At 41.4% G+C, this 15,375-nt stretch overlaps 1 protein-coding gene across 3 annotated transcripts in view; it reads right to left on the bottom strand.

The window, feature by feature from the left end:
• The window catches only part of LIPA (lipase A, lysosomal acid type), a 37,594-nt gene extending 28,133 nt beyond the window's left edge, over positions 1–9,461 (bottom strand). Inside the window, exons 1-3 of one of the 3 annotated variants that reach the window (XM_009214939.2) lie at positions 9,145–9,461; positions 5,276–5,387; positions 3,421–3,538 (exon numbers count right to left, since the gene is read on the bottom strand). In XM_009214939.2, coding sequence (XP_009213203.2) covers positions 3,421–3,538; positions 5,276–5,386 — 229 coding nt within the window. In that variant the 5' untranslated portion in view covers position 5,387; positions 9,145–9,461. Of the gene's footprint in view, positions 1–3,420; positions 3,539–5,275; positions 5,388–8,538; positions 9,048–9,114 lie in introns of those variants that run through there. The other 2 variants (XM_009214940.3, XM_017963096.3) reach the window with 2 other exon arrangements.
• Between the last annotated feature and the right edge of the window lie 5,914 nt (positions 9,462–15,375).

Raw genomic sequence — 15,375 nt, 5'->3', positions numbered from 1 at the left:
ATGGGAAACAACACGCACATACTGCACAAGTAGCCAAGGGCTACTACCATACAGAATGGAGGTGAAAAGTACAAATACCAGCTAGGACGGAATATTTAAGGAACAGCATATATCTTCATTTCTGAGACTCCTGAAGCTTGCTGAATGGCAATTTCACATAATTATAGCTGAGTTTTAAGAAACTTAATCCTGCAAAACCATGTAGGATGAACGAGAACAGGAAGGCTGGCAGAGAAAAGAGCAGTTAGGTAAAGCTTTTAAGCAAATATGGGCAGAGAAGCCATGTGGCCAAGCCCTGTGTTAATAAAAAAAAATCCGATCTCCAAGTGAGGCTACACAGTAAGTCAAAGAGGCCTACGGCAACAGGACTGAAAGATGCTCACCATTCAGCTGTAGACTCAGGTTCCACAAGGAATGTGGTACCAAAAAATGAATACTGTTTTAATATATTTTTTAATTACTTGGAAATAGTATGAATGTATAGCAGTATTTTTGTGTGTATTAAAAGCATTAATTTCTTAAACTATATAAGCAAACTGAATTTTCAAAATCCTGTTTGGAAATTATTTCTTTTTGTTAACATACGAGGAGCCTTGAAAAGGGAAATGGCTCAAGACTCTCTCAGCTGCTGCGCTTATTTCAGGCACCCAGTTAAGTGGTAACAAGAGCCCAATGTAGGATGGTGATCAGGGAAACAGAAGAAAAATATGAACTGAAGCAATTTAATGTGGGTGGCCTAGAAAGGACCCGTGGTCAAGAATGATTCTGCAGATTCCAGGCTAGGTCATTAGGAGGATGCTGGTGCTATTAATAATAGAGGAGGAAGTCAGGAGGGGAAGTGGGACGCATGAGAAGAGGACGTGTTTCACTTTGGGTGTGAAAGGCCTTTTCCATTCTTTTTATCTATTTGTCTTTAAACAGCCGAAATAACACCAGTGGCAACAACCTCGCTCTTGAATACGAGTGGAGGACAGTAAAGAGCCTCTGTCCATGCTCTGTTTTAGACTGTGGAAATGCAAACCATCAGAAAAGTACCCATGCAGTTCTTAGGAAAATCACAATTCCTTTAGAGAACTGAGTTGTTCACCGTAGACTTCCTTGAAAACTCCCCATTGAGATTAGCTCACAGCAGGTATGACATTCATATCAGTGATCCCCTACAGGGAGGGCCTCTTCAGAATACAGAAAGAACATAAGGATCAAATGCTATGAACAGATTTAGCTTAGAGTAAGTACTTTCGGTCTATATTCCCCCATTCTAAAGACCTAGACTCTCCACTCTCCCAATCCCCAACCCTCCTGCCAAAAATAAAATAAAGTATATATAATATATCCCACAGAGGTTTAAAAAAATGAAAAACAAAAGCACACAAGAAGTCAGGGGCAGACCCAGGTCTAGCACCAAGGTCCCATAAGTCTCCTTTCTATTACCTGGGAGCATATCAAGACTCATGCTCACTTTCTTCATATTCCAGGGCACTGCACCTTCCCCTCCAACAGTGTGATACACACAGGTAGAGCATGTGACTCAGTGTTTTAACCACTGTATGGAGAAAAAAGTCTGAAGGTGGATATAGGAGGAGAGCTCTCAGCATGTTTTATTGAAATTCTTACCATCGTTTAACAGTGATTCACATTACTAATTAATCAACTATAATTTTAAGAAAAATAATACAAAACATTTTTCTTTATATAGTGTCTGAAATCAGTATACAGAGGTTATTCTTTGGCAGAAAAAAGGAAGGAAACCAAGATTATATGCTTGCTCTAGCGTAAAATATGTTTTGAGTGTTTTGAGCACAGGAAAAACTAAAAGCTCTCACTATAAATTATCACTCATTTTATAACGTATGTATAAAAAGGAAGCTTAATGGCATATATCTGTAAACCATAAAAATCTCAAGAGTTAGAAATCAAATTTCAAAAATAATGGTTGTCATGGCCACCTAAACATTATTAAAATCTTATTATAGCTAGAACACATGGAAGAAAAAAGCTAAATTAGGATAAATTAAGAAAAAACAAAGCAAATAATAATACAATGCTCACATTAACACAGAGGGTTTTTAAGTTTGCTTTGAATAACAATTTGGGCAGGAATTGAGGCAAAGATGGCTCTGCTGCCCGTATAACACTTAAGTTAAAGAATAGCTACCTAACTACCTTAATCTAAACTTTAATTTCCCCAAGAAAAGTCTCCAGAAACAAAAAAATGTTATAGAATAAGCTACATCTTACTTGAACCCGGGAAGTGGAGGTTGCAGTGAGCCAAGATTGCACCATTGCATTCCAGCCTGGGCAACAAGAGCGAAAATCCGTCTCAAAAAAGTAAATAAATAAATAAGCTACATCTGGAGAGTTAATTGAATAAAGATTAGCTCCTTCTTCTGATACCTGCTTAATAATTTCAATCAGTCTGTCTAGAAATTCCTTTATCCGCACTGCAAACTGCAGTTTTGCTTGAGTTATAAAATGAGAGAAAAAAGATATACATATACATGTACATATATGCTTTTTAAGCCAAAGCTACAAGAACTTTCATATATTCATAGTGATAGTTATCATCAGGACACGTGCACATGAAAATCAGCATGGCAATATATATCAAAATCACAAATGCATATATCCTGTGATCCAAAAATTCTATTTCTGGACATGTATCGTATACATAAACTTGCATACACAAAGGCTTATTTAGAGCAGCAATATTTGTTAACAGAAGACTGAAAATAGCACAAATGCTCATTAATAGGACACTTGGTAAATAAATCATGATACAGCCATATAGTGAAATACCATGCACCTCTGGAAGATGTGCTTTATGTACTGTATGGAAAGATCTCCAAGTGCTAAGTAAAAAATTCAAAGAAGACAATAGTGCCATCTTTTGCATTAAAATGGAGGCAAGAGAAAAATAAGAATCTGTGTTTGTACTTGTTTCTAATGAGATTTTTGGAAACAAAAAGATTTTAAAATGAAGTTATTTTAGAAAGACACACAAAAAAGCAGCAAGTAGGGAGTGAGCGAGAATGGAGGCATTTTACTGTATGTCTTCTAATTCTCTGATTTTTAGATTATGTGAATTCAAAAAAAATTAAATAATTTTTAGATAGCAAAAGTCATCTACTTAATGCTCAAAACGGTTCATTAAACGAGATGGATGCTTCCTTAAAAAAACAAAGCCACAGAGATTTCAGCATATCCTCAAATGAATCTGACCTTCGAACAAAAAATTGGATGACCCTTGTCCTTACTTCTTTAAAAGAAAATTATTTGTCTGTGCCTTGCAAAACTGCAACACAGCTAGTGCTCTGGTCTAAAAATAGTCCCATTTCAATGTTTGTAAGTTAAATCTGAACTTGGTTACTAACACAAAACCCAGCCAAATTCTGGTTTTTACTTTTAAGAGCGTTCCCATACCTTTGTCAGAATGGTTCTTCCTCCCATGAGGAATTCGGTTAAGGCACAGAATATATCCATCTTCTGTCTCAACCAGGTATTCCTCACTAGGGAATCCCCAGTAAGAGATAATTTCACTCTGTAGAGAAAAAGGACAATGGAAATTGGGTGGACAGAATCTGAAACAGTCTCCCACATTAACAAGTAAAGGAACAGAAAAACTATGTTCTCCAGGCTTTAAGAAAGCATTTGTCATTGAAAGTTTAGCCTGCTAAATCTAGTAGCCCATCACAACAGTAAATCCTCCCTTGTTTCACGCTTGGATTCTACCTACAGATGTTTGATTAAACTTCAGTTTCATCATTCTAGCATGTTTATACCAAATGTGTCTAACTTTACCACAGCTTGGCCTCTTTGTTTCCATCCTGCCTACCAGGCACAAATAAATGCTCATTTCTTTCTTTTCTAAATATGCCAGCTAGAACTGTCAATGTATAAAACACTTCATTTGTTTTGAGAGATCCCCTGCTGGCCAATAAAGCATAAAAAATATTAACCTGTTTTTATCAATGGACTAAAAAGATTACATAGAATGTCAAGGTGGGATGGAAGAAAAGTTGAACAAAATAGGGAATTATGGTCACATTCACTTCTCTACAGGAAAAGATTCATGGGACAATTGTTAATCAGGAGCTCAGTGGGATATGGATAATTCAAGTATCCAGAGGATTTAATGTAAATAAGTGCACATACCCTCTCTTATGTAAGTACTTGAAAGAATTTAATTTTATCATTCTTATTAAAAAAATTATTTTAAAAGTTGGAAAAATTGGGAGGCAAAAGAAAAGCTTTGACCTAAGAAGTAAAACTTAACTCTAAGACCCTGCTATCAGGTCATACTCTCCTGGCTCACTGTGAATTTCTCTCCGAGTCCCTAAGCTTGCCAGATTCTTCAGCTGGGTCACTGCAACGTCTATTTTAAAGTTGCTGTTTTCTTTAATAATTTGTACTTTTCTGATATTTCATGCCTAAATGAAGTATTTCCAGAATTTGTTGTTTACTTAAGATTAATAACTTTCAGATGTTTTAATTAGTCGACTGGTTATTTTTGCATATTTGTTCTAACAAAATTTTACTCAGATACTTTGACTTCTGTATAGAAATATGTTCCCTGGACGTTCTTAATCACAATCTTTGTTCAATGCATTCTAAAACCATCACTCAATAGCGGTAAAGTTCTTGCAAAGTTTAAATACTTTTTTATAGTTTAAACAAACTTATTGAGACTTAAAAATGAAATGAATTAATAAATATCATAATTTAGCTTATTAAGAAGTATATATAACATTAAACTGAGGTTTGTTAACTACAGATTACCTGATGAGAAAAAGCTAGCCAACTGAATCTAGGATTCAGAGAAATTGGGCAAATTGTGGTGGCTCACGCCTGTAATGCCAGCACTTTGGAAGGCCGAGGCAGGCAGATCACCTGAGCTTAAGAGTTCAAGACCACCCTGGGCAACATGGTGAAACCCTGTCTCTACTAAAATAAAAAATAAGGTAGCCAGGCATGGTGGCGCATGCCTGTAGTTCCAGCTACTCGGGAGGCTGAGGCTTGAGAATCGCTTGAGCCCCTGAGGTGGAGATTGCAATGAGCCAAGATGGCACCACTGCACTCCAGCCTGGGTGGGCGGGTGACAGAGTAAGACTCCGTCTCAAAAAAAAAAAAAAAAAAAAGATTCAGAGAATTGAAAAGCAAAGGAGTTGTAAAGAGATGAATGTATGAGTACAGCTTCATGTAGCTCACATAACTGGATCTGAGAAAATAACATGTGTCACAGATGCATTTTAAAAGTACATAACTTTGAGAAACTTACCACATTCATGTTTGTTTCAGGATCCACAGCTGTCAGTTTCCCTCCGGACCCCTCAGAATGCAGGGTCCAGAGAACCAAACAGACCACCAACCCCAAGAACCGCATTTTCATTCTGTATAATAAAACAGTCTATTATTATTTGCTTTTATTTTACTACACAAAAATATTCTGGTAAATTAATGCTCCCACAAAAAGTTCTGAACCAGATTTAGGGCAAGTAAAAGGTGAAGGGAAAATATGAAACAAATGACTCCAGCCATATCTGAAAGGAGAAAATAAGGAATTTTTTATTTTATTAATTTTTTATTTATTTTTATTTTATTTTATTTTATTTTATTTATTTTTTATTTTTTTGAGACAGAGTCTTACTCTGCCACCCAGGCTGGAGTGTAGTGGCGCAATCTCAGCTCACTGCAACCTCCACCTCCTGGGTTCAAGCAATTCTTCTGCTTCAGCCTCCCGAGTAGCTGGGACAACAGGTGCACACCACCACACCAGGCTAATTTTTGTATTTTTAGTAGAGACAGGGTTTCACCATATTGGCCAAACTGGTCTCGAACTCCTGACTTCGTGATTCACCCACCTCAGATTCTCAAAGTGCTGGGATTACAGGCATAAGCCACCACGCCTGGCCAGGAATTTTTTGTTTTGTTTTGTTTTGTTTTGTTTTGTTTTGAGACTGAGTCCCGCTCTGTTACCCAGGCTGGAGTGCAATGGCGTGATCTCCGCTCACCACAACCTCCACCTCCCGGGTTCAAGTGGTTCTGCTGCCTCAGCCTCCAGAGTAGCTGGGATTACAGGAGCAGGCCACCATGCCCAGCTAATTTTTGTATTTTTAGTAGAGACGGGGTTTCACCATATTGGCAAGACTGGTCTCAAACTCCTGACCTGGTGATCTGCCCGCCTCCGCCTCCCAAAGGAATTACTTTTAACTAAGAAACTTCCCACCCACCACCTCCAGTTAATATATGACCTTTGGAGTCCAGCGTACCCACACACTTCCTAACCCCAAAGTTAAAAACAAATTGTTCATGGAGAAATAACAAAAGGCAAGACTTAGAAGAGGATAGTTTGAGAAAAAGAAAGAGCTACAAAATTTCTGAGCTTGCTTATTTCCCACCTCTTGCCCTCCACCTGTGATTTAGACATGTTTAAGTTCAGCCACTATTAGCTTTTCCCTCCTACTTATTTAACCACTTCTGTTCTTGCCCCAATTATATGTCAGCAATTAAATTTGTCATTCATGGGGGAAAGAAAATGAAATGAAAGAAAATAGAGCCTTCAAAAGAAACAGAAAGGAAAAATTTGACCCGTTTCTCTCCTTCTGAAATTCTCTAACCATCAAATCAACAAAGACCATCTTGGTTTCTGGCAGTGATGACTCAAAATCACAGCAAAGACCTTGAGGATGCTGAAGGCAAAGTTAAATGCCTCTCCTAAGAAAACACAAATGGTTAGAGAAAAACCTATGACTATAGTCCAGAACTTCTACATTTTCAAAAAATAAATAGAACCACTTAAAAAGATGCAGGCATGTATGCCCACACAAAGACTTGTACATAAATGTTTATAGCAGCTTTGGGTGTAATAGCCAAAAACTGGAAAAACCCAAATGCTTTAAATGGATGATTGGATAAATTATGGTATATACCTATTACTCAGCTATAAAAGAGAATGAACACAAAACAATATAGATGAATCTCAAACTAATTATGCTGAAAGAAGCCAGATCAAAATAAAGAAAAAAAAAAGTACTGTCTGATTCCCTTCATATAAAACTCCACAAAATGCAGTCTAATCTATATTCATAGAAAGCAGATCAGTGGTTTCCTGGGGAGAGAAGGGGCAGTAAGAAAGGATTACAAAGGAGTATGCACAAATAATCTTTTGGGGGTGATGTACAGGTTCATAATATTGAATGTACCAATGGTTTCACACGTGTGTACACATGTAAAAACTTATACAATTGTACAATTGAAATATGCCATGCTATCGTATGTCAATAATACTCCAATACAGCTGTTCGTTTTTAGTCTTGTGTTTAAACTAAATATTCCACAAGTCTTAAGAAACTGATTCTCAGGAGATTGCAAAAGTGAACTGACTCCCTTCTGTTGATGGAATTCTTCCTGGGATTATTTTTTTTCCAAGAATTAGTGAACTCTGAAATTCTTTTTTTCTTTTCTTTTTTTTTTTTTTTTTCCAGACAGAGTCTGGCTTTGTCGCCCAGGCTGGAGTGCAGTAGCGAGATCTTGGCTCACTGCAAGCTCCGCCTCGTGGGTTCACGCCATTCTCCTGCCTCAGCCTCCCGAGTAGCTGGAACTACAGGCGCCCTCCACCACGCCCGGCTAATTTTGTTTTTGTATTTTTAGTAAAGACGGGGTTTCACCGTGTTAGCCAGGATGGTCTTGATCTCCTGACCTCGTGATCCGCTGGCCTCGGCCTCCAAAAGTGCTAAGATTACAGGCGTGAGCCACCGCGCCGGCCGTAAACTCCGAAATTCTAAAAAGGGGCAAACGTTATCCCCTTCAGTGTGCACTGGCAAAGCAAGGCCACTGCTTCTACTTACAACTTTGTACTTCTTTATGATAGGAAAGATTGTACAGCCACAGGCTATTTTTTTTATCATAAACGCAACCTCCCAAAAGTCTATCATTACTAGAGAACAAGGAGTAAACTGAAAGGGAAAAAATCAAAGGAATTACCACAATTTAAAACAGTAGCATCTGCAGTAGCTGCTTTCATTCAGCAGTTTTCCTACAGAACCTGCACCAGCTGCCTAGAGGAAGGTCCATGAGAGTAACAGCTAAATCTACTCAGCTGAAAATCTCACCCAGTTAAGTTTTCCTTCCAACACAACACTACATACTTAGTATGTTTTTCTCAACATACAAAGCCAAGCAATTCTTACAAAGGAGATAACTGTGAAAATCTCGAAGGAGGGGGAAAAAAACCCCTCCAGGCTGAATTCAGTGTGCTTTTCTGAGCTGTATTAACACCTTTATCTCAGTTCTCTAGACTTTGTAACAATGCAATTAGATACTTGTCTGCCCTCATTTCACCCCAGCCCAAGGCCACAGGCACAGCCTCAGTCTGACTCAGCTTTGCACCCCCAGAACCAAGCGAAGTGCCATGTATGTATTGGACGCATAGTACAAATTCTGAAAAAAGATAGGAGCAGCCCAACAGTTCAGTGGCAGAAGAAAAGGCCCCAACGCAGCATGCCATTTAGCTTTCTACTAACAACAATTATTACGACTCACATTTAAGCTCTAGCGAGGCGCCAGCCACCGCAGGGAGCGCTTCTGATCTACTATGTCAATTACTCCTCCAACGACCCTATGGCAGTACCATTAATTCCATTTTTCAGGAATCTGAGGTTCACCCAGCTTAAGTACTGGAAGCAAAGTGTCAGCTGTTTAAAAAGCAATATCGCTGGGACTTTAACCAGGATTGATACCCAAGTCTGCTTTCGACCACGCCGTTGGCTAACAAGAGAGGTAGGATGGGATGCCTGGAGGAGCTAATGGGAGGAGAGCACGAGGATATAGAGAGAGGACTCAGACATCCCTGCTGTCCTCACGGTCCAGGAGCACTGGGCAACTTCACTGACCGGCGACCGCGCCTGTCCAGGAAAGTGAACAGCGCCCAGGGAAGAGTGGGCAACTTCAGCTCTCTGATTGGCAGATGCCTTGAGCCAACGCTCGCAGAAAAAGCACCCGCAGGCACCCCAGGCAAGACTCGCCGGGTTCAAACGCAGAGGGTCCTGCCGGCCGGCAGAGCCTCAGGGCGCGACCCTCCCCTTGGTGGAGGCACCAGCTTCCAAGCCGCACCCGCACCTGGCAGCGCCGCGGGGCCGGCACTCTCACCTGGAGCTGTCCTGCCGGGCCGCTGTCTCGAGTCGCAGTGCCAGCTCTCAGGGGCCGGGGTGCGGATAGGGTACCTGCAGGGGGCCTGGTCGGCCTCGTTCGGCGGGCGGGTGCCCACCACCCTTGGGCTATTTGTTCAGCCAATCAGAGCAGCCAGCCACCGGGAAGTGCCGCGGAGACTCCGCCCCAGCCCAGCGCGGCCGCTTGCCAGCTAGCCAGTTGATCCTGCAGAGCATGCGCTGTAGGCGGTCCTAAGAGATGGGACCCGTCCTCCGCCTCCCAGGCTGGCAGGTCCCCAGCTCTACCAGCGCGCCGCCTACGCATGCTCTCTTAGCAGAGGCTCTTTTAGGCGGCCTTCTGCTCCGCCCCCGAAGCTCCTGCAGGGCTGGCACCCTCAGCGCCTGACAAAGAGCATGTGGGCTCTATAAATGAAAGTGAATCATGTGCTCTATTTAAAGCGTTTATCATTGTGCCTGATGCAAAGCAATCTTGTGCTTTTAATTTATTATTATTAAAGATTTGTTAAAAGAGGAAACAATATTCAATATGCACATATTATTTATTAATCATTTTCTAAAACAAAGATTTTATTGAGCACCTACTAAATGCCAGGCAGTAGTAAGATAGTGGAGATATGGAAACGAACTAAGCAAGGTCCCTGTTCTCTTGTGTATATTCTGATGGGAAGAGACACATCATGAATAACTACATAATACATGAGGTGGTGATAAGTGCTATAAAGAACAACAACAAAAACAACAACAACAACAAAAACAAGGGCTGGGCACAGTGGCTTATGCCTGTAATCCCAGCACTTTGGGAAGCTGAGGAGGGCAGATCACCTGAGGACAGGAGTTCAAGACCAGCCTGGCCAACATGGGGAAACTCCGTCTCTACTAAAAATACAAAATCAGCAGGTGTGGTGGTGGGCGCCTTTAATCCCAGCTACTTGGGAGGCTGAGGTAGGAAAATTGATTGAACCAGGCAGGTGGAGGTTGCAGTGAGTGGAGTTAATGCCACTGCACTCCAGCCTGGACAACAGGGTGAGACTCCATCTCAAAAAAACAAACAAACAAACAAACAAAAAAAACAGGGATAAGAAGGAGGATGATATGTATATGGTAATCAGAAAAGGACTCTGATGAAGTGACATCTAAGCACAGGCAAGGAGGTAGTCAACAGCCTTAGATACTGGAGAAAGCACATTCCGGGTGCAAATAGCAAGTACAAAGGCCCTGTGGTAGGAATATTCCTGGTGGGTCCTAGTCAGAGTGGTGAGGTCTTTGAGGCTAAAACAGAATGTACATAGTAGAAAGTAGTGGAACATGAAGTCCCAGAAATTTGGTACCTTGGGATCCACTTGTTAAGATTTTACCATATCTTCTGACTAAGATGAGAAGCCAGTGGAATATTTTCAATAGAAGGGCAGCATAATCTAGTTTAGAAAGATCATTCTGAACTACAGAAGCAGGGACACTAATTAGAAGGTGTATTAGTCTGTTCTCATGCTGCTAATAAAGACATACCCAAGACTGGGTAATGTATAAAGGAAAAAGGTTTAATTGACTCACAGTTCCACAGGACTGGGGAGGCCTCACAATCATGGCAGAAGGCAAAGGCATATCTTACATGGCGGCAGATCTGAGAGAAAGAACCAAATGAAAGGGTTTTCCTCTTATAAAACCATCAGACCTTGTGAGACTTATTTACTACCACAAGAACAGTATGGGGTAAACTGTCCCCATGATTCAATTATCTCCCACCAGCTCCCTCCTACAACACATAGGAACTATGGGAGCTAAAATTCAAGATGAGATTTGGGTGGGGACACAACCAAACCATATCGTTCTGCCCCGGCAACTCCCAAATCTCATGTCCTCACATTTCAAAAACCAATCATGCCGTCCCAATAGTCCCCCCAAGTCTTAACTCATTTCAGCATTAACTCAAAAGTCCACAGTCCAAAGTCTCATGTGAGACAAGGCAAGTCCCTTCTACCTATTAGCCTGTAAAATCAAAAGCAAGTTAGTTGCTTCTTAGATACAATGGGGGTACTGGCATGGGATAAATACACCCATTTCAAATGGGAGAAACTGGCCAAAATGAAGGAGCTAAAAACCCCATGCAAGTCTAGATCCATCAAGGCAGTCAATTCTTAAAGCTGCAAAATGACCTCCTTTGACTCTATGTCTCACATCCAGGTCCCACTGATGCAAGAGGTAGGTTTCCATGGTCTTGGGCAGCTCTGCCCCTGTGGCTTTGCAGGGACAACCCTTCCTCCTGGCTGCTTTTACAGGCTGGTGTTGAGTGTCTGCAGCTTTCCCAGGTGCACAGAGCAAGCTGTCAGTGGATCTACCATTCTGGGGTCTGGAGGACAGTGGTCCTTTTCTCACAGCTCCACTAGGCAGTGCCCTAGTGGGGACTCTGTGTGGGGCCTCCAATCCCACATTTCCCTTCTGCACTGCCCTAGCCCAGGTTCTCGTTAAGGGCCACACCCCTGCAGCAAACTTCTGCCTGGACATCCAGGCATTTCCATACACTCTCTGAAATACAGGTGGAGGTTCTCAAACCTTAATTCTTGACTTCTGTGCACCCACAGGCTCAACACTACATGGAAACTGCCAAGGCTTAGGGATTGTACCCTCTGAAGTCATGGGCTGAGCTGTACTTTAACCTCTTTTAACCATGGCTAGAGCGGCTGGGACACAAGTCCCTAGGCTGCACATAGCAGGGAGGACCTGAGCCAACCCAGGAAACTATTTTTCCTCCTAGGCCTCCGGGCCTGTGATGAGAGGGGCTACCTCAAAGGTCTCTGACATGCCCTGGAGACATTTTCCCCATTGTCTTGGCAATTAACATTTGGCTCCTCGTTACTTATGCAAATGTCTGCAGCCAGCTTGAATTTCTCCTCAGAAAATGGGTTTTTCTTTTCTATCGTGTTGTCAGGCTGCAAATTTTCTGAACTTGTATGTTTTGTTTCCCTTTTAAAACTGAATTCTTTTAACAGCACCCAAGTCACCATCTCAATGTTTTACTGCTTAGAAATTTCTTCCCCCAGATACCCTAAATCATCTCCCTCAAGTTCAAAGTTTCACAAATCTCTAGGGCAGAGACAAAATGCCCCCAGTATCTTTGCTAAAACAGAGCAAGAGTCACCTTTACCACAGTTCCCAACATATTCCTCCTCTCCATCTGAGACCATCTCAGCCTGAATTTCATTGTCCATATCATTATCAGCATTTTGGTCAAAGTCATTCAACAGTTCTCTAAGAAGTTCCAAACTTTCCCACGTCTTCCTGTCTTCTTCTGAGCCCTCCAAACAAACTGTTCCAACCTCTGCCTGTGACCCAGTTCCAAAGCCACTTCCACATTTTCAGGTATCTTTACAATAGCACCCCACTCTACTGGAATCAATTTACCGTGTCAGTCAGTTCTTGTTTTTTGTTTTTTGGTTTTTTTTGTGAGATGGAGTCTTGCTCTGTCACCCAGGCTGGTGTGCAGTAGTGTGATCTTGGCTCACTGCAGTCAGTTCTTATGCTACTAATAAAAACATACCCAAGACTAGGCAATTTATAAAGGAAAGAGATTTAATTGACTCACAGTTCCACATGGCTGGGGTAGCCTCACAATCATGGCAGAAGGCAAAAGTCATGTCTTACATGGCAGCAGACATGAGAAGATATGAGAACAAAGTGAAAGGGGTTTCCCCTTATAAACTCATCGGATCTCATGAGACCTAGTCACTACCACGAGAAAGGTATGGGGAAAACTGCCCCCATGATTTAATTATCTCCCACTGGGTCCCTCCCACAACATGTGGGCATTATGGGAACTACAATTCAAGATAATGATTTGGGTGGAGACACAGCCAAACCATATCAGAAGGCTACCACAATAGTCCAAGCGAGAGTTAATAATGACTTGGACCAGGATGGTGATAGCAGTGAAAGTGGAGAAAAATAGCCAACTCTAGGTATATTTATAACGTCGAACCAACAGGACTTGCTGGTGGATTGAATACAGGTATGAGAGGGACAGTAGCATCAAGGATGGCACTAATGGAGTTGCCATGAATTTGAATGGACAAAGTACCAGGAAGAGCAACTTGAGAGGGAAATTAGGAGTTTGTTCTAGATTTGTTGGTTTTGAGATGTCTGTTAGAGACCTGTATCAACTCAGGCCATATCAGGAAAAAGAAGTCACTCTAGGCATTGCAAACAGAGGACATGGTTACACAGCATTGCTGAGAAGACAAACAGGGTTCAGGTAGCACCACAGAAATTATTAACAACAGTGGGAAGAGCTGGAGTATCATTGGATGAAGGAAGTGTCATACCATAGACCAGAAGTTGAGCAGCAGTCTCCATCAGAGACACTACCCCTTGCCAAGAAAGAGAGGAGCTAGAAATAGCTGGACCTTCCCTTCCTTCTTCCTTCAGTCTTCCACAAGTCCCTTCTGAGGATCCTAGGCAGGCTAAAGCTGGCTGACACAAGAGCCTGCAGAAGTCAGACCACTCCACCCTCCACAAGACAGAGCAGAGCAGGGGTAGGACAGGGAATGCATTTGGAGACAAAAAGGAGAAGACTGGCAAAATATCCACATGGAGATGTTGAGTAGGGACTAGGAAATATAGATGTTGTATTCAAGCTCCAGGCTAGAGATATGATTTGTGACTAATCATATTAGAAACAGTATTTAAAGACATGAGGCTGGATGAGATCCCCTGTAAAGTAAGCATAAGTAGCAAAGAACACACGTAGAGATTCAGAAGACATAAAAACTGAGAAGACAATGAGGTTGGAGGAGAACTGAGTGTGTTGTACTTGACATGAAGTGAAGAAAGAAATTTCATGAAAGAGGAAATGATCAGCCCAGGCAAGTGCCAATGATAGCTTAAGTGAAGTGAGTACTGAGAAATGAGCAACAGATTGAGCAGCATTTCTGTGTGTCTGACATTGGGCAATATAGTTAACCTTTCTAAGCCTCAGTTTCTTCACTTGTAAAATGGGTATATAAAGGTAGTTTTGAGGATTGAATGAGACACTCTATGTAGAGGGCTTAGCACAATTTCGCAAAAGTAAAAAGTGATGCAGCCCAAAATACAACCCAGGCAAACTGAATCCAGGTTGTCATCTGTGAGTGAATGAATGAAAATATAACCACAAAGTTCCTTCACCCAGGTAGGGGAAGATTTCTCCTACTTCCTGCTTTGGGCCATTGTGATCCACAATGACTGGTGGATGACGCATACCTTTTCCATGTTAAACTTAATGAAAGAGAAAAGGAGACTCTACAGAAGAAAATGACATTGATTCAGGTTTGCAATGGGAATAAGTGTACCATATTATACTATGTGCATATTTAAAGAGGTTAAGACAAGGGGAAGTTTTTAAAGGCAAAATGAGAAAGAACGAATAAGTTGTTTTGAATCAATTGTCCTTGGCTACAAGGATCAATAACAAGGGTGGCATTGGTCCAAGGTCTGACAGACAGTTGCTGAATAGACATCCTTGCGGAAGTATTTTCTGTACAAGGCTGCATTTTTGGCAGTCTTTTGTGATAGTTCTGATTTTCAGGCATGTGTGTGAGAACACTCGCTTTATGACCTTCCATGGGTCCATTTGCCAGTTCTTTAATATAAAGGACTTCATTTTGATTTTGACAATTTTCACAACTATAAAAAGAAAGTTTTACAGAAAACAGGAGGTAGCAGTGGTGTGTGTGTGTGTCCATATATGCACATGTGTGTTTGGGATGGTCACTTTATATAATAAGCCAGACTGGTGAATTAAAGACAGAAACAATACTAATAGCAGTTCTGCTTCCAGCAAAGATAGAGTAAAAATGACCTGATTTACTCTCCTACTTTAAACAGCTAAGGTGGAAAAAGTATGAAACAATAGTTTCAGACGTTGGACAACAAATAGTTCAAAAGAAAGAGCAATCCTTGAGAAGAGGAAAACAAGTGAAATGATCCCTGCACTGCCTCAGATAATTGCCTGGAGAGATTTTCCAGGCTGTACTTTAGGGAGGCCAAATCCAAGCAAAATCCAGCCGTTGATCTGAATAGAGGAGAAACATGAGAATTCAGAAGGCATTCTCATCTGGCAGTAGGAATTCTCATAAGGCAGCAGAGTTGCAGAGCAGAGTACTGGAGCAGAGAGAGCTGAAGAGAGGGAGGCTGTGGCAAGCTGCAGATGGGTTCCTTCAGGTCTTTAACTAACAGTTTG

This window comes from Papio anubis, chromosome 11 (assembly GCF_008728515.1).
Source record: "Papio anubis isolate 15944 chromosome 11, Panubis1.0, whole genome shotgun sequence".
NCBI lineage: Eukaryota > Metazoa > Chordata > Mammalia > Primates > Cercopithecidae > Papio > Papio anubis.
Note: the sequence above shows the minus strand (reverse complement) of the source record. Positions and strands in the feature narration are given on the sequence as shown.